This window comes from Bison bison, unplaced genomic scaffold (genome assembly GCF_000754665.1).
Source record: "Bison bison bison isolate TAMUID 2011002044 unplaced genomic scaffold, Bison_UMD1.0 scf7180017864043, whole genome shotgun sequence".
In the NCBI taxonomy this organism is placed as follows: domain Eukaryota; kingdom Metazoa; phylum Chordata; class Mammalia; order Artiodactyla; family Bovidae; genus Bison; species Bison bison.
This window is the reverse complement of record NW_011494615.1, coordinates 4580979-4605657: the sequence shown is the minus strand read 5'-3', so window position 1 is coordinate 4605657 and position 24679 is coordinate 4580979. Positions and strand designations below refer to the sequence as shown.

At 43.2% G+C, this 24679-nt stretch overlaps 2 protein-coding genes across 5 annotated transcripts in view; one reads left to right on the top strand and one right to left on the bottom strand.

Annotated features, from left to right (window-relative positions):
• Positions 1 to 16287, bottom strand: part of MLH1 (mutL homolog 1) — an 87929-nt gene extending 71642 nt beyond the window's left edge. Inside the window, exons 1-9 of one of the 2 annotated variants that reach the window (XM_010835527.1) lie at positions 16039 to 16287; positions 13815 to 13905; positions 11635 to 11733; positions 8188 to 8261; positions 6524 to 6596; positions 5368 to 5459; positions 3726 to 3768; positions 3512 to 3600; positions 1211 to 1323 (exon numbers count right to left, since the gene is read on the bottom strand). In XM_010835527.1, coding sequence (XP_010833829.1) covers positions 1211 to 1323; positions 3512 to 3600; positions 3726 to 3768; positions 5368 to 5459; positions 6524 to 6596; positions 8188 to 8261; positions 11635 to 11733; positions 13815 to 13905; positions 16039 to 16154 — 790 coding nt within the window. In that variant the 5' untranslated portion in view covers positions 16155 to 16287. Of the gene's footprint in view, positions 1 to 1210; positions 1324 to 3511; positions 3601 to 3725; positions 3769 to 4167; positions 5287 to 5367; positions 5460 to 6523; positions 6597 to 8187; positions 8262 to 11634; positions 11734 to 13814; positions 13906 to 16038 lie in introns of those variants that run through there. The other variant, XM_010835529.1, reaches the window with a different exon arrangement.
• A 149-nt stretch (positions 16288 to 16436) lies between these two features.
• Positions 16437 to 24301, top strand: EPM2AIP1 (EPM2A (laforin) interacting protein 1). Of its 3 annotated transcripts, none has more exons than XM_010835526.1 (2): positions 16437 to 19267; positions 22282 to 24301. In XM_010835526.1, the coding sequence occupies exon 1, from the start codon at positions 16642 to 16644 to the stop codon at positions 18466 to 18468; it is 1827 nt and encodes a 608-aa protein (XP_010833828.1). In that variant the 5' UTR covers positions 16437 to 16641; the 3' UTR covers positions 18469 to 19267; positions 22282 to 24301. The 3 variants fall into 3 exon arrangements, with proteins under 3 accessions (XP_010833828.1, XP_010833826.1, XP_010833827.1); XM_010835524.1 differs by having other exon boundaries at positions 22278 to 24301; XM_010835525.1 differs by having other exon boundaries at positions 16437 to 22482; positions 23529 to 24301.
• The last annotated feature ends 378 nt before the right edge of the window (positions 24302 to 24679 follow it).

The following is a 24679-nucleotide window of genomic DNA, read 5'->3' as shown; positions in this document are numbered from 1 at the left end:
GGAGGGTTCAGGATGGGGAACACATGTATACCTGTGGTGGATTCATTTTGATATTTGGCAAAACTAATACAATTATGTAAGGTTTAAAAATAAAATAAAATTAATTAAAAAAAAAAAAAAGAGGGGATATATGGACACAGATGGCTGATTCATTTTGCCGTACTAACATTGTAAAGCACCTATATTCCAATAAAAATTAATTAAAAAAAAAACAAAACTAAAAATAGAGTTACCATATAATCCAACATCTGGAGAAAATGAAAACTCCAATTCAAAAAGGAACAAATGCACCCCAAAATTCACAGCTGCAAAGACATGGAAGCAACTCGAATGTCCGTGAACAGATGCGTGGACAAAGAAGACGTGGTGTGTATTTTTGTATAAGCGTTTACAGTGGGAATATTAGCCATAAAAAAGAATGAAATATTGCCATTTGCAGCAATATGGTAAGTGAAATAAATCAAAGACAAATTATTCTATTACTTTTGTGTGGAATGTAAAAAATACTACAATTGAACTTATTTACAAAACAGAAACAGACTCACAAACATAGAGAACAAACTTATGGATACCAATGGAGAAAGGCGGAAGAGGGATAAATTAGGAGCGTGGGATTAACCAATACACACCACTGTATGTTAAACAGACAACAAAGATTTACTGTATAGCACAGGGAACTATATTCAATATTTTGCAATAACCTATAATGGAAAAGAATCCGAAAATATATACGTAAGTGTGTAACTGATTCACTTTGCTGTATACCTAAAACTAATACAATACTGTAAATCAACTACACTTCATTTAAAAGAAGGAAAAATCCCTGCCTGCACCTAAAATACCCCCTCCCTGTGCCCTGCGGGCAATTTCCAACAGTGGGTCTTATGTAAGAAGAGAACAAAGGTCTGCCCTGGGCCTGCTGGTAAGGCCCTGAGGCCAGAAGGGAGGAAGCTGCACTGGCTCACAGGGGCAGGGATGCCCTCTCCTGGGCATCCTCTCAGAGGCAAGAACCTGACTCCGCAACCGGCAGCCAACACTGAGCACGTGTGAGAGGACTGGGGAGACTCAGGGCAGAAATAACTACTTCCTAATTAAACCACGTTTCTGCATGTTTCACTGGGTGTAATCAAACCTGTGGATAAGAAGTTCCTCCATGGCCCCTGAAAGTTCCCTGTGGAGTGATTTCTCCACATAGCTCCTTCTCACTTACGGTTGATGAAGAGTAAGAAGATGCACTTCTTCACTGAATAGTTTGCATTGGATATGTAGCCATTCATTTTGAAGGCAAGGGTTTTATCCTCACATTCAACTTCTATCAATTCTCTGGTTGGAAAAATGAGAAATTTTGAGGCTTTTCAAAAACCTGGAAAATTCAAACACTCTAAAGAATCAGAGTTGGAAAAATCAGGGCTCCTTCCCATAAACTGACTCTGCCAAGTGTGGATCCAAGACTTGGTTCATTAAGATCGTCCAGGCCCACCCACCCATTTGTCTATCCAACCTCTCACCCACCCATCTAGCCATCCATTCACCCACCTAGCTACACTTTTCAAGCATTTATGATATGTCAGTCGTCACTGTCACTGTTGGGACATGGCAAGTCAAGTTCTGAGATGTTTTGCTGAAACTTCTATGTATCTTAGTAACTCAGCCCCAAAGACGAGATTCCAACGAAATCATCTCTGCTGAAAATCTCTTACTTTGCTGATGGGGAACATAACAGGCTCCTGTGTGGTGCCCCCCAGAGTGTGTTTATGAGGAGCAGGGACATCTATTAAGATGAAACAAGGTCCCCCCATGAGCCACGCTCATTTCTGCCTGAGGGCCTCTCAAGTGCTAGTCCCTCCAGCTGGAAAGTTCCCTCTGCTGGTTTGGCTTCCCAGGTGGCGCTAGTGGTAAAGAACCTGCCCGCCAAAGCAGGACACATAAGAGACACTGGTTCGATCCCAGGGTCAGGAAGATCCCCAGAGTAGGAATGGCAACCCACTCCAGTATTCTTGCCTGGAGAATCCTGTGGACAGAGGAGCCCGGAGGGCTACAGTCCATGGGCTCACAGAGTTGGACACGACTGGAGCGACTTGGCACACACACCGGCTAGTTAATTCCTCCTTACCCGCTGTATCTAGGGATTACCTCCTCAAAGAGCCTTCCATGACAATCTCTCTCCCTGATCTCAGGAGATGCCCCACCTTATACTTTTCCTTTAAGCCATTGAGCGCAGTCACTAATGAATATAATAATTATTTCCTGTGTCTCTCCAGATAGAGAATGAGTCGTCTGAGGACAAGAATCCTTCCTGCTTTATTCCCTCCTCCCCATCTCTACCCTGCAGCACAGTGCCCAGCAAGGAGCAGAAGCTCATTACACGCTTCCTGGAAGGACAGCTGATGCTCCACAGGCAATGGTGTGTACTCCAAGTCTGTGTAGAGCACAGCTTCCCATGCTTCCCCATGCAGCGAACCAGCAGGCCCTCTCTCCCCAAAAGAGGCTGGTTTTCGGGAAACCTCTTTTGGGACCTGCTCCTCCGTGGGATTTCCAGTTTCTTATACTGTCTAAGAGTTTCATAACAACTAATTCTGAATCTTAGAATCTGGCCAAGGAGCTCTTAAAAGTTTCACTGGGTCTTAAAATTTGGTCAACAGAACTCTGTTTGCTCTGGGAGCAGAACTGGAAAAATAATTCTTTAATACTTGATAAGTAACAAACGGGTAATTAAAAGCAAATTGACTGTTCTCTAGTTAGGAACCTGATTTTGTTCAAAGGGTGAGTAACTTGTCCCCTTTGGAGTAGAAAACTGAGTCGTTGGACTACTGCTCCTGCTTTTAAGATTGTTGGAAAAGGTAAAGTCAGGGGCGGTCCCATTCACCTGTGTACCCCCAGCTTCTGGGGCCTGCCTGGCATACAGAAGGCGCTTAGTATTGTCCCCTCTGATTATGACGCAGACACTGAGGGCTTTGCAAAGCCCTGAGATTAAGCTACGGATATGTACTGAAACAGTGGCTTTCACCCATCAAGGGGAATGTCGTGAGAAACCCAGAATACAAGCAATGTTCCTGCTGAGGCTTTGACCATGAAGATCTAGGGACACGACACTGCTTGCCACCAGACAGGGAAGTCTTCAAGCACAGAAACATTTTACTTGTTTTTATATCTTTAACTTCTGGCACAAAGCCCAGAATAAATGTTGAGTGGTAATAAATGCAATCCCAGTGACAATTATGAAAATACAAGGACAAGCGGGAACAACGGAGGATAGAATTCTTCTACACCCGAGATGTTCTGAAGACAGAGACCTAGAGAGAAAACACAGTTTGCAGCCAGACCACCTAGGATATGACGTGCACCCAAGAAGCACTGATTATACACAATAATCTGAAGCATGACAACAAGCCTGAAGCATAAAAACAAGCCTGCACTTGGTTGAAAAAAACTCTTCAGGCAAGTGTAAACAGATTCCAAAATAATGTGACAGAACACAGAAGATTTTAAAAAATGCAAGTTATCAGCATACCGGCTAACAGCATTTCCAAAGATGGAGCGAATGTTGTCCACGGTGGTGGCATTTGGCAGGGTCCTGACGTCAGCTACAGTTTCACCTTGCTGATAAAGAGAACAGGGCTGACTGAAATACCATGACCTTGTCTCCATAGCCAACTATTAAAAAAAAAAAAAAACCCTTCTTACTTTTATAATACATAACCATCCTTTATAAATTAAGAACTTACTTTTTTAACTGAGAAACCAATGCCCGAATTGTGTACTGCATACCTGGCAGAGAAAAAAACAAAATAGTAAAAAAGAGAAGCCAAATGCACCATAGGAGAAGGAGCCCCCTTGTAGTTAAATGAGTGGAGTTAACTAATCTACACAAAGATACATACAAACAAACATATCTTTAAATATCATATTTTGCCCACATGAAAATAAACCAGCAGAGACTGCATGAAGACCTCATTGCTAAATGTGGCAGAAATGAACAAAACACAGGTTTCCCTTTTGCTTCCATGCATTGCTGACTAGACTTGAGGGTATTTCAATACAATCTCCTCCTTGCCTAGTTTTATTTCCAAACTCATCTGAGTGGCCTCAAAAACTTCTTGAGAATGTAGCCTGACCACGCCCTGTACTGTTCTTCTCTCTGAGACCCTAACACAGCCCCCTCTTCACCCGTGTCTTCCTCCCCACGAGGTCCTGCTTCAGGATCTCCCAGCATTTCCTCCGCTGGCTCCCATTTACTCCTCCTCCCTCCATGGGGCCCAGGAACTGAAGGACTGTGCCTAGCAAAACGCACTTATTCAGTAACAGTTCACTTACCACACCTAGAACCAAAACAGTCACCCAGAATGCCTCTATTTACAGGAGCTAATTAACATTCTGATACTGATTCATATGACTCCAGGGGAAAAAGCAAAGAAACTTGATGAGGAAGTCTATTCCACTTTATTAACAAAGTGGACTTTATCTAATGAAGTCCATTCCACCTTATTAGAAGCACATGTTTTACTGATTTTAGATTTTGTAGCAATACTGAGAAATAGTTAACACACCTCTGTTGCAACTCAAGTACTCGCAGGCTCAAGGAGCCATGCTGGGGCCACTATACTAGCAAGTTAAGTCAATCCTGAACATGATGCTGTTTTCACCTGCCCTGGGTCCCTTCTCCCTCTGTTAACAGCCCCTACTCTTTCCTTTGGGACACCACCTATCCCCCTTTCACCTGTATATCCTTTCTGAGAATGCCAATCGAGAAATCACCTCCCCACAGATGTGGGCACACAACGGGGGGGACCCAGGCTACGCCAATCAGATGCACTCTCCCAGAAGACACTCTTGAGCAGACTCAGGAGAGGAATGAAAAGCGTTGGGGTGCAGACACTACATTAAAACCCTGAAGCCACCTTGCTTCTTGAGCTCTTCAAGCAGCAGCTGTCTACACTTCCTTCTACTTGCAGAGTCACTCCTAGCCTTTCAATAAATCTCTTTTGGGCCTAGGTTAGCTACAGTCTGTTCTGCCTGCCACCAAAGACCCTTCACAGATAGAGCAAACAACTGCTCTCCCCTGGGGACGTGACAGAAAGCCCAGAATTCGTTTACTCCTCCTTGTCTCTGATTTTATTTTCACAAACTCAGAAGATCTGGGCTGTCTTAAAGACATCTTGAGAATGTAGCCTGAACACCTCCTGCACGTTATTCTCTTTCAGAGACAGAGAGAATAACCTTGACCTAACCTTTGACCAGAAACAATTTATGGGCTGGTATTGCTGCTTACCATTTAGCTCTGGAACTCTTCTCCATTTCTAAGCACCAGAACACATTTCTCTGGTGACAGAATGATTCAGAGACCCATGCCCAGATTGTGGACTGTACCTGCCAACAACTTCCAAAATTTTTCCATACTCTTCACTTGGGTTTTTTAAAGCTTTCCTCCTCGTGGATATGTTGTAAAAAAGGTCCTCCACCTGAACAGAAGGTTGTTTTTTGTAAATTCACAGAAGTATATGGAAGTACAGCATGGTCTTAAGGCAGAGAGTCCAACTGTGTTCACCACCAGCACAGTTCTAAGTGTTAGAAGACAGGGCAGGAGACAGGGCTGCCTTAACAAGACAAAGCAAGGCTCCCACTTGACTCACTGACTTCTCAGAGAGGCACTGGGGTCCAACTCCATGTCAGGCTCTTTGCCTTGTGCTGGGAATAAGACAACAAATAAAATACACAGTCCTGCCCAAAACAGCACAGGATTCAGTGGGGCAAAGATAAACCTATAAACCGTTGTGACACCACATGGCATGAAACCTTTGCAAACTAGAAATAATGTTAGATCTTAGAAATCATACTGTGGTCAACATGAGATGCAAAGTACACGTTCATTTCCTCATTGCTGCGCCCCCCACCTGCCTCATCACGCCCAGGCCTTGGGGCCTTCAAGCAGATGTGCCCTGGCTGGGGCAGGGGTGCAGGGGTGGCACGTGTAACGTGATAGCAGGGTGATTCATGGGCTCCTGGAAGAGAAACACACCAAACGTGGCACCACAGGAATAAGGCAGCTTAACAGCCTTTCTCCTGATTCATAACACAATTGTGTTACTCAAGTGCCCTTTGAATGAGTGGTCAGATACTCCTTGTGCCATCCTTCTTTGATAGAGGAGCAAAGTAAGATGAACGGCCATTAAATGACTTGCCTCTGGACACACTGCTGCTGAGTGGCAAGGTTAGGACTCTGGACTTGTCTTCTGGAGTCACGTTTAAGGTTCTTTCAATGGCAGCTACCCTGCCACCAATTTCTGCCATCTCAATAGAAGAATCTCCCAGCCTCTTAAAATAAAGGAGGTGGTGGGCAGGCTGCCATGTCACAAAAATCAATCATCATTTCTCTTTCTTATAGGGTGATATCTTGAGGCTTCTATTAACTGGTAAATATTCATTATAGCAATCCTTTGAGAACTCAGAAACAATTCTGCCTTTTATTTCAGTATTTACACAAACCTCTTTATCAACAACGTCACCCCCTGTGTACCGTTCTTACCGTGATCTGGGTCCCTTGGTTGCCTGCACACGGTTTAGGAGGTGCTTTCAGCTTTCCATCTGAGTAATGAGCTCTATCAGGAAACATAAGAGATACTGGTAGCTAATAGAGAATAGATACTTCTCCAAAGAGTAAAAAAGTAAGTTACATCAACAACAGATTAAAATATAGCCATGTTATATGTTGTCTGAGTTACCAGCTTCCTCCCTTTTTCTACTTCCATAACCATCCTAAATGGGTACCAAAGAAGCGGGGAAAAGATCCCTATTTTTTTGTTTACCAACTACTACATTTTTAGTTTCTGAGTTCTGGGCTACAAACAAAACTTATGACACTGCCTAAGATGACAGTAACATTTTTTCAATAATTCTGCAATCATTTATTGAAAGGCTATCATGTATCAGGCCTGTAAACACCCTGAAATAGAGACAGACCTTGGGAGGTTCTTGATTTAGTGAGGGGACAGATTGTTTCCTGAAGTGTGGAACAAGACGCCAGTGGTCCAGAGAAGGAAAACATTGAGCCTGGGGTAGGGTGGGAGGAAGTGTCACAGAAGAGATGACACTTCACCTGGGTCCTTGACTGCTGTCTTCTCAAGTGGAGAGGGCAGGAAGTCCATCCAGGAAGGGAAAAGATAGACAAAAGCACAGAAGCTTTAGAATATGTAGCAGCACAGCTGTGGGGACAGGCTGGGAAGATGGACTGAGCACCTGGGGAGTGCAGGAGCTGCTATGATGAAGATTCTGGAAGATTCCGGATTTCATCCTGCCACACAGGGGAAGTTATAGAGGTCCCAAGCAGGGGCATAACATTCCAGAGGCAAAGAAATGGAGTCTGTGCCCCAGGCTATTTCAGAAGACATTCACTCACAAGTGCCTCCCCTGTTTGTGAGAAGAGATTCTAATCATATCAGCAGCCAGGTCCTAGGGCTGTTGCAATTTGCATCCAGTCAACCCCCTTCAGCACCAAGTGCTGCAGACTGAAATGCTCCATCGTCCATGACGGCACACACTCATCTGTGGAAGAGGGCTGAGAAACAGACTGAACTGCCCTCTGTTGAAGCTGTTTTCTGTATAAACTAACACTCTGTATGATAAGAAAAAAATTCTCCTTTTTGGCAGGAATTAGATTTGAATACCCATCTTTCACTAGTAATGGCCAACGGTTATGACAGCAAAGGCATGATTTTGATTCCTTGAATCCCCTTCCTGTTCTGTGCCAGCATAAGAGACAGCCAATGGACACCTGTGGGAAGGAATCCACAGCGGCACTCACGTGTGGCCGGGATCAGAGGCAGCTAAGGAGTCACAATCCTTTGGCACCCCAGCCACAGCCGCGTAATCAGGCCAAAGTCATGCCCTGCTGAAGGGCCAAGGGGCAGAGTGACATCACAGCTCCCACTGACTCAGCCCTCCTCAGCGTAACAGACATGGTGCTAGGCACTTGTAATCTGTTACAGTGGACCTTTCACAAGTTCATGAAGGAAGATTATTACTTACAACCACCCCTTTGGATTACCAACTAATCCAAAGGGAGGAAAGAAAATGTACCCAAGATCTAGGCAAAAAAAGGTAACATTCGTGTTTAGACAGGATTACATTGAGTTGCAGGACAAAGCATGTTTCGGGATGAATCTATACGCTAAGCAGAGGCCAGCACTATACCTGTATGCACACTTCCCGTCAGCCGTTTTGGTTGTAATGGTGACGTGAGCCACGTGGCTTATGCTGGCCAGAGCCTAAGGAAGCAAAGGACATGGAGTGAAAGAAACGCCCACTCCTGGGTCACCCCCATCTCGCATTAAGGGAGAAGTTCCCTAAATTGCCTCTTCTGTTTTGTATTAACAAATGGCAACAACGAGCACTCTGCTCACTCATTTGATGACAGGTTAAAAAAAAAAGGAAGCTATCAAATGGAATCTACAGCACAATTACTAGAACAAAAGGGGAAAAAACATATACATATAAAAGTCCTAAAAGAAAACACAACCAAGAATTAATGTTAACAGCAACTGTGTTCAGGTGTAGAGTTATAGGCATATTTAATATTCTCAATGACTTGTCTTCTAACAATTTTAAAGCTACCTTCAGAAATAGGATAATGGAATCACTCCAAATTGACAGTGTTGTAAACTGTATTCAAAACTGTTTTCTGTAAGCAATTTTATGTTTAGAAATAAAAATTCTTAATTATGCAGTTAAGACAAAACAAATTTTTTTTTAAATGACTATTTTTCCCCCTGAAAATCAAGACTGATTCACTGGCCCTTCCTTTGGAACCTGTATCTCCTTTCACAGGACATCACAGCATAAAAAAACACAACCTAAGCATTTTGATATGTGACAACATCTGCACAAACAGTAAATACAGTGGTGGCAGCTTCAGTTCATTAACAAGGACCATGGCTCAGGCTCAGAGATTACCAGGTCCTAGCTGGACTTTCCTGGTGAATTGTGATGAGCTCATTTCCACCCAGTTCAGTCTGACTCTTTGCGACTCCAAGGACTATAGCCCGCCAGGCTCCTCTGTCCACAGGATTCTCCAGGCAAGAATACTGGAGTAGGCTGCCAATCCCTTCTCCAGAATCTTCCTGACCCAGGGATCAAACCCAGGTCTCCTTCATTGCAGGCAGATTCTTTACCATCTGAAGTATAGAGAAGTCCTAATTTTCATTATTAAATATGTAAACGATTTTGAGACTTGATTTTTTTTTTTAATGATTTTGAAATTTGGATAATGAAGGACATGAAATACATCCAAAACTACAACACTACCCAACACCATGAAGAAAGCAAGCCACTGGCAGATGATCCAGCTGCTTCAGGGACCTTTGTACAGGCACTGGGGTAAGAGGATAACCGCACAGACTCCGGAGTCAAACTGCCAGGGCTCAGTTCCCCATTCTGCCACTTTCCAGCTGTGCACTCCAGCCACACTTCTTAAAGTCTGAGTGTTAGTTTCCCAGTATGTCAAACAGGACAATAATAATAGAATCTACTCTTTCAGAGTTGTCAAGTGTGAAACGGTTAATACATACAAAGGGCTGAAAACATGGATGGCACATAGCAATCCCTCAGTAAATCTTCCCTGTTTAATCACAACCCCAAAGATACCCTACAACTGGGCTAAGGCTACAGAAGGCCCTGGGCTTAGGAACTGACTTGGGAAGTTGCAAAGTCAGAATGAAACTGCTTTGCCAGGGCTGACGTGAGACCTACTTGAAGTCAGGGGAACCTCAAGGTTCACAGTCTGATGCTACTCCTTCCTGGAACAACTTGGGGCTCACTGTGAGCTGGAGGGTGCTTCAGACCACCTGGATTTGTTCTGAATTGGGCAACTGGGTCATAAAAAGCTGCCTTTTAATTAAAAAAAAGAAAAAAATCAAAGTAAAAATACATTCACATGATAAAAAATTTAAAAACTATAAAAAGGCTTAAAATGAAAAATAATTGGCTCCATTCCCTTCCCTTCCCTTCACTCTCATCCCCGCAAATAACTACCCCCAAACAGTTTCTCTGGTACCCCAAAGCCCCCAGAATACAGCCGGAACACTGCCCGGCCAACACCTGGATTTTAGCATAGTGATACCCATGTCCCCTACGTCTAGAACCGTAAGATAACAAACATGTACTGTTTTAAACCACTAAGATTGTGGTCATTTAGGGGAGCAGCAATAGGAAGCTAATACAAGTTACTGGAAATGTATGCGTATTTTTACTCACAAACATTCTATCTATAAATTTATCCTAAGAAAATTAACTGAACAAAACACACTGTACATGTGAATGTTCACCAGAGCATTAGGCATGAAAGAAATGGCACAGAGCATAAACGTTCAACAGGAAACCTTTAAATAGACTACAGGACAAGTAAGTAATAGAACAGTATGTAGCCATTATAATTTATGTAGTCCTACATATACTGAATGATATCTTTATATTCACAGAGTATTGTCATAAAAATATAAGTTATTTTAGTCTTAAAAGTATTTTTATCCATTTTCTATATCATACGTTCCCATGATAGGCCATATAATTTCATTTATAGATACATCAGAATATAACTTAAAAGATTAGGACTCAAAAAATAAAAACCCCATGAAACTTTTTATATCATGAAAATTAACAGTAATTTCTCAATAAAATCAAATAATCAATCTGAGTTCAATTACCTGTCTCAAAACAATTTTAGTTTGTGCAAATCAGGATCCAAGTAATACCCACACGTTGGAGCTGGCTCATATGCCTCTTAAATCCCCCTAACCTCTGATTCTTGCTCCCTTCTTGGCCTTTCTTCCCCTGTGCAGTTCACTTTATAGGAAACAAGTTTTTTATCACGTGATTTCCCAGTCTCAGCCCCTGTACCATGCTCCCTCTCTCCCTGTACTTTTGGTATACTGGTACTCAGATCTAAGTATTGCCTGAGATTCACATCTGATTTGGGACAAGAAAACTTGGTAAGTGGTACAGTCTTCTTCCATCAAGAGACTTGGGTGTCTCTGGAGATACATAATATTAAAAAGCAGAGACATTCCTTTGCCAACAAACGTCCATCTAGTCAAAGCTATGGTTTTCCCAGTGGTCCTGTATGGATGTGACAGCTGGACCATAAAGAAAGCTGAGCGCCAAAGAACTGATGCTTTTGATCTGTGGTGTTGGAGAAGACTCTTGAGAGTCCCTTGGACTGCAAGGAGATCCAACCAGTCCATTCTGAAGGAGATCAGCCCTGGGTGTTCACTAGAGGGACTGATGCTGAGGCTGAAGCTCCAATACTCTGGCCACCTGATGTGAAGAGCTGACTCATAAGAAAAGACACTGATACTGAGAAAGATTGAAGGCAGGAAGAGAAGGGGATGACAGAGATGAGATGGTTGGATGGCATCACCGACTCAATGGACACGAATTTGAGCAAACTCTGGGAGTTGGTGATGGACAGGGAAGCCTGGCGTGCTGCAGTCCATGGGGTTGCAAAGAGTCGGACATGACTGAGTGACTGAACTGAACAAGTAAAAAGTGTGATACCTTACTGACCTGTTGAGAAACACAGGCTGCCAAACGGCAGAAATGTTATCATAGGAGGATATTTACACTCTGCTTTCATCCTCAGCTTACCTCACCCCGAAAGCCATAGGTAGAAATATGAGCTAAATCCTCAAAGGACTGCAGTTTACTTGTGGTGAACCTCTCACACACAATCTCAAGATCTTCTTTCTACAAGGTGCAAAGAAACAAGTAAATAATTATGTTATTCGTTTTTCCCAGTCTTTCTGAATTTCCCTTTTCTTGACTGACTCCAGGAAGAAAATGCTCTTGGGAGAAGAGTTCTAACTCAGCAGGAGCCTCCTCTCTGGGCTCCAGAATTCCACGAGGCCCTGGCATTCCCTCCTCTTCACTCACCTGGGTCTCAGCCTGGCCTGCTGCTTCTGTCTCAGCTCCCCTGACAGCGGATAATCCACAATTCCATCCCTAGACCTCCGCTCTGTCTACACTCACTCTCTCGATGATCTCATGCAGGCTCACAGATTGTACAAAAATTATTACTGTATTAGGAAACTCCTTTATTAAAAATTTACAGATATATTTAATTGCAGTAAAAATAATTAACAAAATTTACCGCTTTAACCCTCTCTAGGTGTATGAAGTACATTCACAATATTGTGCAACCATCACCAACTTCCATGTCCAGAACTCTGAAATCTCCCCAAATGGAAACTGTACCCATTAAACAAAAGCTCTCCATTTCCCCCTCCCCCAAGTCCCTGGGAACCACCATTCTACTTTCTGATTCTAAAGATTTAACTACACTAGGTATGCCATATAAGTGGAAACAAACAGTATTTGTCCTTTTGTGACTGGCTAATTCCACTTAGCATCCTGTCTTTAGGGTTCATCCATGTACTAGCATTTGTCAAAAATTCACTCCTTTCTAAGGATGAATAACATTCCATTCTATGTATTTATCATATATTGTTTATCCACTCATCTGTTGCCTCCACTTTTGGAATATCATGAATATGTTGCTATGAACATGAGTGTGCAAGTCTCTTTAAGACCTTGCTTTCAACTCTTTTGGGTATAAACCCAGAAGTGGAATTTCTGGATCATATGGCAACTGTTTAATTTTCTTCCACAGTGGCTGCACTATTTGATACTCCCACCAGCAATGTACAAGAGCTCCAAAGTATCAACATCCTTGCCAATATTTCCTTTTTGAGACATCAAAGGTTTAACGGATGAGGGAGCTTACACATCTGAAGAAAGGTCCTGGAGTGACACCCCACTGTATGAAGCACATGGCAGGCAGGATATGGTGACAATCTTTTTATTAACTAATTAATTATAACAAACATCCTAATTGATGTCAAGTGGGATCTCACTGAAGTTTTTATTTCTATTTCCCTAATGATTAATCATGTCAAGTGTCTCTTCATGTGAGTCTCACGGCTTTTAATACCATTAAATGCACTACACCAAATTTTTATCTCCAGAGCAAACCTCTACTTTGCACTCCAAACTCACTCATGGATCCAAATGACAGACATCTTAAATTTAACATACCCCCAAATGAATTTCTGATCTTCCCAAATCCGCCTGTTTCATAGCCTTCCCATCAGTAAATGGCAGCTTCTTTTTCTATTTGCACAGGCCAAAACCTTGAAGGCATTCTTGGCTCCTCTCTCTTACTCCCTACACCAGCAAATTCTGAGAGCTTTGTTGATCATCATCAACAAAGAATACCACTGCTTCTGTCCTGTCCTGCTACAGTCTATTTTCCACACTGCAGACAGAAGAGTTCTTATAAAACTTGCCAAACCATGTTACATTACCTCTTGGCTCAAAATGTTCTAATCATGTCCCTCCTCATCCAGAGTAAAAGCCAAAGATTGTACAGCATCCCACAAGTTCCTGCATGCTCAGCCTGCTTCCCCTTCAGGCCTCATCTCCTGCTACTCTTCCAGTCCCCCCACCACCCCGTCCTAGACACCCCAAGCTCCTTGCTAGTTCTTCAGCATGTCAGGCAAGCTCCCATTTTGTGGTCTTTGTGTGTATTGTTCTCTATGCTCAGAACACTCAACCTTTAAACGGCCTCATGACTCCATCCCTGACCTCCTTACTCTCCTGAACGCTGCCCGGCATGGAACAGGTATTCAATAAATATTTATTGTTGAAGTTCTCAAACAATCCCACCCATAAAAGCCTGAAGTTTCCAGAACAGGGCAAAGTTCCACCACTTCCCGCAGATGCAACACAAGAAGCACACAAACATCCTGCTGCTCTGAGGTTTTACTCACCCTGATCCCAGTGCCATTGTCTTGAATCTGAATCAACTTCAGGCCTCCCTCTTTAACGACCACTTGAATACTTGTGGATTTTGCATCTAAACTGGCAAATCAAACAAAAAAATAGTAATTGATCACTCTGCAGTTATTCCAATGCACGTATTTTAAAATGAATCAAGGCATAAGAATAAACTTCAAATACAAGACTGATGAATGTGTTTTTCTTTTGTCTTAAAGACTCTGAGACCACAATGTTATCAGCTTACATGTTGTGAGAGAGGGAAGGAAAGAAGAGAGGGGCAGAGGGGGCAACCATCACTTCCAATAGGACATTCAGCAACATTTCTGCTCCTTTAGTTCTAAACTAATTCTACCATCTGTTACTCAAACTTTATTCAGCCCCAGGACCCTACATGACCCTTATAAAATGTCACTAAGGAAAAAATTCTGTAAGTTTTTCTCCACTAGCCTCTTTATGAAAATATATGTTGGGAGAAAGAAAAAAATGGTGCTGCAGAAAATTAAATACACCTTATTACCCCTTCAAAGAAAAGCCTACGAGCATAGAACATCTAGAGAGAGAGAAAAGAAATCAGCCTGGGGCTGCATGAGAAAAAGAACTTACCTCCTCTTTAGGAAGATAATTATTTATTCAGAAATAAGATAATAAGTTACTTAAATATCAAAGAACTTTCTCAGGAGTCCCTGAATTGAAGTTGCATTTAGCCATCTCGACTTGTGTATTAAAAACAGCACAGCTAGACGCCATACAAAATTTCTTGGAGAACTGTAAGCCCGTGATCTAGTATCTGTAGTGTTCCTGAACGGTACCTTAACACACTTCAATTGCTCTGTTAGTTAATTCTAAAACTGGAGAAACAAAAGCCACCATTTGCCAACTATATAAGTAAAGTCATAAGGAGAGACAATGCTCAGATTCCCTGCTTCTTCTGTCCATTTTCTAATTCTCTTCCTTTGTCCTGGTGGTTCTTTCTGACCCACTGTTCTTTCATTATCCCCATGGTTGTTTATGTTTTCAGAACAATCCCTTTACAAACCTTCCAACTGGAACTTGTTTTTTCCCTTTAACGTATGGATTGTATTAACATCAATGCATTTTTTTTTTTTTTAAATATTTGGCTGCACCAGGTCTCATTGCAGCACGCAGGATCTTTAGTTGCAGCATGTGGGATCTAGTTCCCTGGCCAGGGATTGAACCCCAGCCCCCTACATTGGGAGGACATTATCTTAGCCACTGGACCACCTGGGAAGCCCCACATCAATCAAAGCATTTCAACACAAAGGAGCCGACACATTTAGGTATACTAGGAGCCTCTGCCCTTTTTGAAGTTTACAGTTTACATCTAACCTTCTTTCCACGTTTTTAACCTCTTCCCTCCACAATGGTTATGTGACAGTTCTAAACATCAGAATCCCCGGAATACCCCCAAGAGATAAGGGATCTTCGAAGTGACTCCGTAAAAAGGGTAGGAAAATCCTAAGTGGGTGATTTGAAAGAATAGCATTGAAACATGTATAAATCACATGTGAAACAGGTAACACCAGTCCAGGTTCGATGCATGAGACAGGGTGCTCAGGCTGGTGCACTGGGATGACCCAGAAGGATGGGATGGGGAGGGAGGTGGGAGGGGGGTTCAGGATGGGGAATACATGTACACCCGTGGCTGATTCATGTCAATGTATGGCAAAACCAATACAATATTGTAATTAGCCTACAATTAAAATAATTAAAAAAATTCTAAATGGGGACTAACCTGGCAATAATAGGAAAATCACAAATTAAACTCTCCCAACAATTAATTTTGAATATAACTCAAAGTGAATTGTACGGCTGAATGTCGATGGACGACTTATGGAATAAGCAAGAAACTGATAACCCATGGTACCGTTTGAAAGAAGAAAGAAATTTAAATTATAAAACTTTTAGACATTCAAAAACTTGCACCTTCTGCATATACAGTTTAAAAGGGTTTCTTAGTTAATAGCATCATTAAAACAATGATGCTAAAATACTGGTTTACTGTCCTTGCTCCCCCAACAACCCTAAAGTCTCGCGAGACCGCTCGAAGACACGTGAGGGGAGCAGACAGTAGCCTGGGCCTCTGCAGCCGCGACCACACACACTTGGGTTCAGGGCAGGGAGGCGTGTCCGCGCCATCCATAGCGGCGGTCCGTTATGTAGTGGCCTTCGAGAAAGCCTTGACTCCCTTCGTACCAGTTCTCAATCATTTCCTTGATGGCATTAGCCGGCCGCTGGATAACTTCCCCTGCCGCGATGCGGTTCACCACTGTCTCGTCCAGCCGCCGGATAACCCCCGCTACAAGCGACATTTTGGCGCCAGACGATCCCCGGGTCAAGGCGTGAAGCTCACTGGAAGTACCTCCAGCCAATCTCCATACAGTTTCTTGCCCACGTCCTTCCCTCAATCCTGTTGACGAAATCCAGCCTAACCCTCGGGCTGTAGCGTCACTTCCGGACCAGGAAGCTACTGATTGGGCAGCTCTAATGCCCGTGAAGTCTGTGATTCCGGTTTCTTAGTCCCGCCCTAACACGGCTTCCGTTCGCCTCGCAGCTAGAAAGATGTGCGCCTGCGCGCTTGCAAACGCGGCCTACTCTTTCTATTGGCTCCTGCCTGGGGCTAGGGAATACGAAATCTCCAGCCAATAGGAAAGGACGCGCGGGTGCCCCAGGTTGGTGTCCGCCGCTGGGGTGATCTGGCGCAGAGCGGAGGAGGCGCTTGGGGCCCCTCTCCTGCTCTTTCCTCCCCTTTGCTTGCGGCCTCCCAGAGGTCGGCCCATCTCCTGTGGCCTCCGTGAAATGTGGATGACGCCCAAGAGGAGCAAAATGGAAATCGACGAGTCTCGGGCGTTCCGGGCCGAGTGGACCCAGCGGTACCTGGTGGTGGAGCCTCCGGAGGGCGAGGGCGCCCTGTGTCTGGTCTGTCGCCGCCTGGTCGCAGCTACGGGCGAACTCGACGTCAAGCAGCACTACGAGGCCGAGCACGAGTACTACGAGCGGTATGTAACGGAGGACGAGCGCGCGGCGCTGGTGGAGCGTCTGCGTCGCGGCGACTTTCCGGAGGCCGCCCCGCTCACTCCGGAGCAGAGAATAGCCCGTGCAGGCCTGGGACTCGCCCGCCTCTTGGCCTTGAAGGGTTGCGGCTGGGGCGAGGGGGACTTTGTGCACCGGTGCATGGCGGTAATGCTGAGAAACGTGCTGCCCGATCACGTAGGCATTATGGATGGCATCGATTTATCTCCAGAGACCACGCGGCAGAGGGTCCTGGACATTCACCAGAATCTACGCAGTCAACTTTTTAACCGAGCCAAGGACTTTAAAGCCTATTCCCTTGCCTTGGACGACCAGGCTTTTGTGGCCTATGAGAACTACCTGCTGGTCTTTGTCCGCGGCGTCGGCCACGATTTGGAGGTGCACGAAGAGCTTCTGACCATAATCAACCTGACTCATCACTTCAGTGTTGGCGCCCTCATGGCGGCAATCCTTGAGGCCCTGCAGACGGCCGGGCTTAGCCTGCAGCGCATGGTTGGACTGACCACGACCCACACTCTGAGGATGATTGGTGAGAACTCAGGACTGGTGTCATACATGAGAGAAAAGGCTGTAAGCCCCAACTGTTGGAATGTGATCCACTATTCGGGATTTCTTCACTTGGAACTGTTGAGCTCCTACGATGTGGATGTTAATCAGATCATAAATGCCGTATCTGAATGGATAGTTTTGATTAAGACCAGAGGCGTGAGGCGGCCGGAATTTCAGGCTTTACTGACTGAATCTGAATCAGAGCACGGTGAAAGGGTTAACGGACGCTGTCTGAACAACTGGCTTCGGAAAGGGAAGACTTTGAAACTAATATTTTCTTTAAGAAAAGAGATAGAAACATTCTTGGTCTCGATAGGAGCCACGACGGTCCATTTCACAGACAAGGAATGGCTCTGTGACTTTGGCTTCCTGGTGGATATTATGGATCACCTTCGAGAAATCAGCGAACTATTGAGAGTGAGCAAAGTCTTCGCTGCCGCCGCCTTTGACCATATCTGTGCCTTTGAAGTGAAGCTGAATTTACTTCAGAGACAAGTCGAGGAAAAAAATCTGACACATTTTGCTTCCTTGAGCCAAGTGGTTGATGAGCTTAAAGAGAATCTTCAAGAAGACGAAAAAGTACTCGATCTTGAGAGGTATCGAGCGGTCATCTGTCGCCTACAGAAAGAGTTTGAGCGACATTTCAAGGACCTCAAGTTCATTAAGAAGGACTTAGAGCTTTTTGCTAATCCATTTAGCTTTAAACCTGAATATGCACCTATTTCAGTAAGGGTGGAACTCACAAAACTTCAGGCAAGTGCTAACCTTTGGGAGGAATACAGAACCAAAGATTTAGGGCAGTTCTATGCTGGTCTGCCTGCAGAATCTTACCCGATTATCAAAGGGGTTGCCTGTAAGGTGGCATCCTTGTTTGATAGCAGCAAAATCTGTGAAAAGGCTTTTTCATATTTGACTCGAAACCAACACACTTTGAGCCAGCCTTTGACAGACGAACACCTCCACGCCCTGTTTCGGATTGCCACCACTGAAATAGAGCCGCGCTGGGATGATCTTGTGAGAGGAAGAAATGAATCCCATCCATAAACTCTTGTAGTACAACATTGAAACACTCAACAAGAATCCAGTTCTAAAAGCAAACATCTGTTTGACTTTCAAGTGTGCTAATTTGGATTGTGGGAAGGCACCATGTTCTTCATCAAAATTGATCACAATTGATACGCTTTAGACAGATTTTTTTTTTCATCTCAAGAGGCAACATGGGACTGACACCTGCAGACACCTTTTTTTTCTAAAACTGAATTTCATGGCAAAGTCATTATCTTTTGCTTTTATGATATAATTGTTTTTAAAGAAATTTAGTACTAAAATGGGAGCTGAATCAGAAGTCTGTTTTTAAGGTGTCTTGAAGAAATTTTGCTCTTATTTTAACCAAAAATGTGTTAAAATTCTGATGCGTATAGTCTGAAGGTATCAGCTTCTTAAATATATGTTTGAGCCAGTTTGCAGAAACTCACATAGCAACTGCAGAAGCTTCTGCAAAGGAGGAACGTACATACGGTGGAGGTGTTTGTCTAATTATCAAAATGTTGGAGACTATTTTTTTTTAGACATGTTTCTGAGTCTAAAGTAAATATATTTACTTACTTTAGACATATTTCCTCTCTCTCACCTTCCCCTGCCCCATGGTAGTGATAATGATATTACTTAGGAAATTTTACTCAAGTTGAGTAAAGTTTTAGTCAGAGGAGCAAGAATTGTTTTAAATTGCTAGTTTAGGAGGCTTTTACAGTTTGGAAATCAGACTAACCGATTTTTGGCAGTTTCCCGTGAATGCTTCGCAGTTGGGTGCCGTTTTTATGAGCTTGCCTGTTAGAAGACTATGGTAAGTATAGACTCTTAGGGGCTGCCCACTAGTCATTCTTTGTACTCTAGACAGTTTAGCCCTGTCGAAAAGGATGAGAAAGAGAAGATGTTTGCATCGCAGGATCGAGCTGTGAGCTATTTTAGCTTATTTGTCCCATTGGCCTGGGTGCTGCAGCTTTATAAAGAAATCCTGCTAAAAGGCAATCCTTTATTTTAACGTGATGTATCAAATGTTGTTTGTGACTTTAAGTGGATTTATTATTAACTTGCCATTGTCTCACACATTGTGTATTTAAGACTGCACAAGGGGAAATATTTTAACTCTCCAGAAGCAGCTTTATTTACTGATTGTAGCAGTTCCATATATTTTAGTGAGGCACCTGCTTTGGACTAAAACAGTAATTTTCAAATTTATGTCAACCATTAAAAAATCTTATAGTAAAGCCAAATATGTGAAATGATTTAAGGACAGGACCCAACTTAGAGATCCGCTCAAGTACCATTTGAAAACTTGTGCTCAAGTCCTGTCTTAACTCTTGGACTGCATTTCTCTATGGTCACTAATTCAGCAAATTCAAGGAACCAGAATAAACAAGAATTTAGAAGGAATTGAAGCCTGAGCAATCAAAATAGAACCAAAATCTTGACAGTGGTTCTCAATCAGACAGTATCTCCTCCTTTAGAATGTAGGGAAACAAAGGAGACTGTTTTTAATTGTGACATTCATTAGGAGGAAGTTCTGCTGGCATGTGAGCATGAATGACACCCTCCCCTTGTGCATAGGATAGCACAGCACAGTATAAACTTACTCCTCCCAAAGTTCCAGCAGACCACCCCCAACCCGAGTACATCATCTGATTTTGAGGGAGAAGGCAAATTACCGGTAGAAGCAGAATTAGAAGGACAAGTTAGGCTAATTGATAACATTTGATGGCGGAAACTAATTCCAGCATTCCAGATTTGGCTGGTAAGATACAGTCAAGGCCCTGATAGGTTCTAGTAGCTCACAACAGCATTTATAAATCAGTAGTTGGCACTGAGCCAGATTAAAGGGCTCTGGTTTATTACACACAATTAGTTTAGGGCAGAAAAGAAAGTGTTCTATATTACTAAGATACTTAGCGAGAATGGTCAAGTTAAGATTTGGGTTAACAGGGAGTAAGCTTAAACGTCTGGAGAAACAGCAGATTAAAAAAAACAAAAAAAGAACAAAAACATCTGCCGGTAATTTTCCAGCAGTTTGGAGTATTCACTTGGCAGGTGCCTTATGGAAAGGATAATTGGAAGACCTGGAAGCTGATTCTGCTTTCTAACTCCAGTTTCTCAAATGCTGAAGTTTTGTATATTTTGTGAATTTCCATTATATGTTTTCCTTAGGGTGATCATAAAATTAGTTCTGTAGTCACTGACTGGGGGAGATATAAGCCCAGAATTTTAAATTAACCCTGAACAATAGAGAATTTGCTATGTAAATTAGCCTTGTTTGTTAAAAAAAAAAAAGTGTGTATTTTACTGTTTTCTGTACTAAGTAATTCTGTAACTGCATGGCAGTCTTTACAAGTTACTTTTCATAATATAGCTGTTACTGGTCCTGTCATATCCGTGAATATGGTTAAAGTAAGTACTATTTTTTTTTAAAAACTTTTGTGTCCCAGTATCTCCCATTCCTACTAGTTTTCTTCAAAGATTTGTCTGTATTCCCGCTGTCCCATATTGTGCTCTGATCACTCTACCAAGTTTCCCAAGTCCTTGTCAATATGCCAAGCCTCTTCCTACCACTGACCGCCCTCCTCGAAATGCTTGCTTAGTTTGGCTCTGGGGAGAGACCACCTCCAAGAACTCGTTCTCCATCTTCTTTGCAGGCACCTCTTTCTCTTAAACATCTGTGTCCTTGGGAATTTTTAATTTGGTTTTAAGCTATCTTGTTTACATCATCTCCTTAGCTGATCTTTTTTTTTTCTTTCATCCCTTCAGTTGCCAACTGTATGCAAATGACTCCAACTTAATGTCTCCTTTCTTGACCGTCCCTGATTCCCGTATCTAATTGCTAACTCAAGTCCACTTTGCTGTCTCATAGGCATCACCCATGTCCTTGACCTTGTCCCCCAAAACTGCTCCTCCTCTCCTGGTCCCTCTATCTGTAAATGGCACCACCACTGCCAACCATCCAGTTGGCACAGCCCAAGCCCCAGACTCAGGTCTCCATGACCTTTCCCTCTTCATCTATCACATCCACTCACACACACCTTTCTGTGAAGTCTGTTGCCTAAACATTCCTCAGTTCTCCAGTGTACTCTCCTGGTTCAGGCCGTCAGCCTACCTAAAGTACAGCAGTGGCCTCCTCCTTCTCCCCATGTCTGGTTGTCATCCCTTGTCACGCTGCAGCCAGATTGCTCCGAAGTCTGGTCAATCACTCCTCTGCTTCACCCACTGCTCTTAGGAAAAGGTGCAGTTCATACGCCACCTCTCCAGGAAGCCTTCATCCATTCCCTCTAGACCAAGTGCCCCTACGATGCATCTCTAAATACCCTGTTTCTCCCCAGCCACACACACAGCACACTTCATTGATCCTTCTTGTTGATCCTTGCTACACTGTGAGCTTTGCAAGCCTGGGGACCATGTATATGCCTGCTCACTGTTCATCTAATGCTTAGCGCAGTGCCTAGCTTTTCAGTAAACATTTGGATGAGTAAATATTTGTTGTTCTACTCTTCGCAGCCCTTTCGTAGTCTTTGACCTTCTCTAGTTCTGCGATGACCTGCTTGCTGGGTAACTTATCCACCAATTGCCAATTAAGAAATGAAACTAAGTTCTTTGTGACTAGGGAATTGTATTTCTAGAATTGAGTTCAGTGCTTGGCATGTGGCTCAAATATTTACTGTGTGAATGTTGTTGAGGAGACACTGTAATTGGCCCTTGTAAACATGAAGTAGTAACATGAAGTATATTCATATATCCACCATGTAGTACTGTCTTTACCTCCTTGATAATAGAAGTCTTCGTTTTTTCTTTCTTTCTAATTGCTAAAGGCAGGCTTACAAAGGAACCTGGATGAGAAAGATTGGACAACTATGTAGTGGACTAAAACAATACTTCAGTTGCATTCGGTACCAGAAAAAGATAATACCTGCTTAAGAGTTAATATCTGTTTTCCTTCTGTAAGCATCAACTCTGGGAGAAAACCACCTGCTCTTTTCCTTTACAGATGGTTTCTGGCTCTTCTGGGATTTTAAAGTAAGTAAATTTCACAAAATACTAGAAGAAGGACCCAGTCAGCCCTTACGATCACTAGATACTCCGTTCACATGCTTTCCTACTTGCAGAATGTCTTCATCACTCATCACCTCCCTGAGGAGGGTAACCCGGAAGTGCTGTGCGCTCCGTGTATGCTGCTTAGATTTGCTCTGCTCCTTCGCTTTCTTGGTCTCATGCCTCTCTGAACTTACTTTCTGGGTCACCTGGCCTTCCAGGTGTTGCGAAAGAGCCATACCCTTCGTCTCTTTTATCCCTGAGCCATTTTTTCCAGCTTAAGGGATTAACTGGTGTTACACTCTTAACTGGACTTTTAGACTGAGGCCCATTAACTAATTCAGAGATTTTAACAGTAAGTGTGATCATCATCCAGTGATTTGATCCTTGCTGCAAAACTGGGTTTTACTCAACCTTTGACATAAAGGATTTCTCATTTTTCTCTCTCTCTGTAATTGAGACGTCGCCTCTTCCTACCCAATAAGTACTACCAATAAGTACTTCCTACCCAATAAGAGTTTGTGAACGCTCTTTATCCCTTGTATTTCTGCTTGCAAACTGATGAACTCTTTTCTGAGTTCATCTCTTTCCTGTCTGTTTTGTCAAATGGGACCAACAGCTACCATAAAATATTTTGTTTCCTTGTCTTAAAGAGAGATTCTCTGACTTCCAGATTCTCTCCAGGGAATTCTTCCATTCTATAACAGGCATTACCCTGTAGAAATTACTTCTTCCGTTCTCCAGCAGCAATTTCCAGAATGCCTGCCAACTAAGTCAGTGTTCAGTACTCTAGATTTTTTGAAAACAGAACCTATTTCTGTATCAATGGGCTAGGTTGCTGTGCGGTAACAACCATGATTCCCAGCTGTTCTCTGGTGGTCTGGCGAGGGCCTGTGCTCTTAAGTCAGGGGTTGAAGGCCGTGGGTGAGGTGTGTCATGTGGCCTGTTTGTCTAAATAAAATTTCCTTGGGAGACAGCCTTGCCCATTTGTTTCTGCCTTATCTATGACTGCTTTTCCTCTACCCTGGCAGAGCTGTGGAGTTACAGAAGAAAGTGTCCAGCCCACAAAACATAAAGTGTTCACTATGTGAGCCTTCAGAGAGTGTTCACTGATCCATGCTCTAAATGGTCCTCATTCTGGAACTCGAGCTGACCAAGCGGATATCACCTAGGGTGTGGCTGCTCATTTAGGGAAATGAAAAAGTAGGACAAGTCACTTACAGGCCCTTTAAGCACTCTCACTGGCCAGGGCAGATCCCATGGCCACCCCAAGCCCAGGGAGTGTGATCCTTCCGCGTGCCTTGGAAGAGAAGCAGAGATATTTGGAAGATGATACTACCAACTAACACATAGCTGTATTTCTCTCTCTCTACAAAATTTCTTTGAAAGTATTTTTTCTTTTTAATTGCGGTGAAATTTACCTTCAGTAAAATGCAAAGACTTAGTGCACACCTTGTAGATTTTTATGTGCACCCTAGAACCCATCAACCAAATCAAGACACTGAACGCTTCCAGCACCCTGGTCACTGCCCGCCTATGCACACCCGCAGCCTGCCACAGATAACCACTGTTCTGACCGTTATCACCAGAGATATGTTTGTTTTAAAGCTTCATGTAAATAATTCTGTGTACTCTTGCTCAGCATTGTATCTCTGAGTTATCCATGTTGTGATTCATTTATTAATACCTCTCTGTAGTGTTCTGTCGTGTGACTTAGACCACAGTTTATGAATCCATTCTACTGTTGGTGGAAATTTGGGTTGTGTCCAGTTTGTAGTTGTTATGAATAAAGTTCCTACGAACATTTTGGTGTCTTTCACTGGATGTGCGCGCCCGTGTTTCCCACTATTCTCTTTGGTATATGCCCTGCTCCATACTTCTCTCATAATGATTCACACAGCAACAAGCTAATCATATTTTAAAATGTAAATCAGAGCATGCCAGTCATCTGCTCAGCATGCTCCAGTGGCTTACTGTCACAGAATAAGATCCAAGGTCTTCATGGTCCACCTGCGTAATCTGTACCCATACAACCCTTTTCTTTCCTACCTCATCTTGCATCATGTCCTTTATCCTTTCCCCTCCCCCAGTGCACTCTACTCTGAACTACACACTGCTGGCAAATTGAAGATTGCAGATAATTTGACCCCATCCTTGGAGCAGTGGTAATCTTCATAGATAA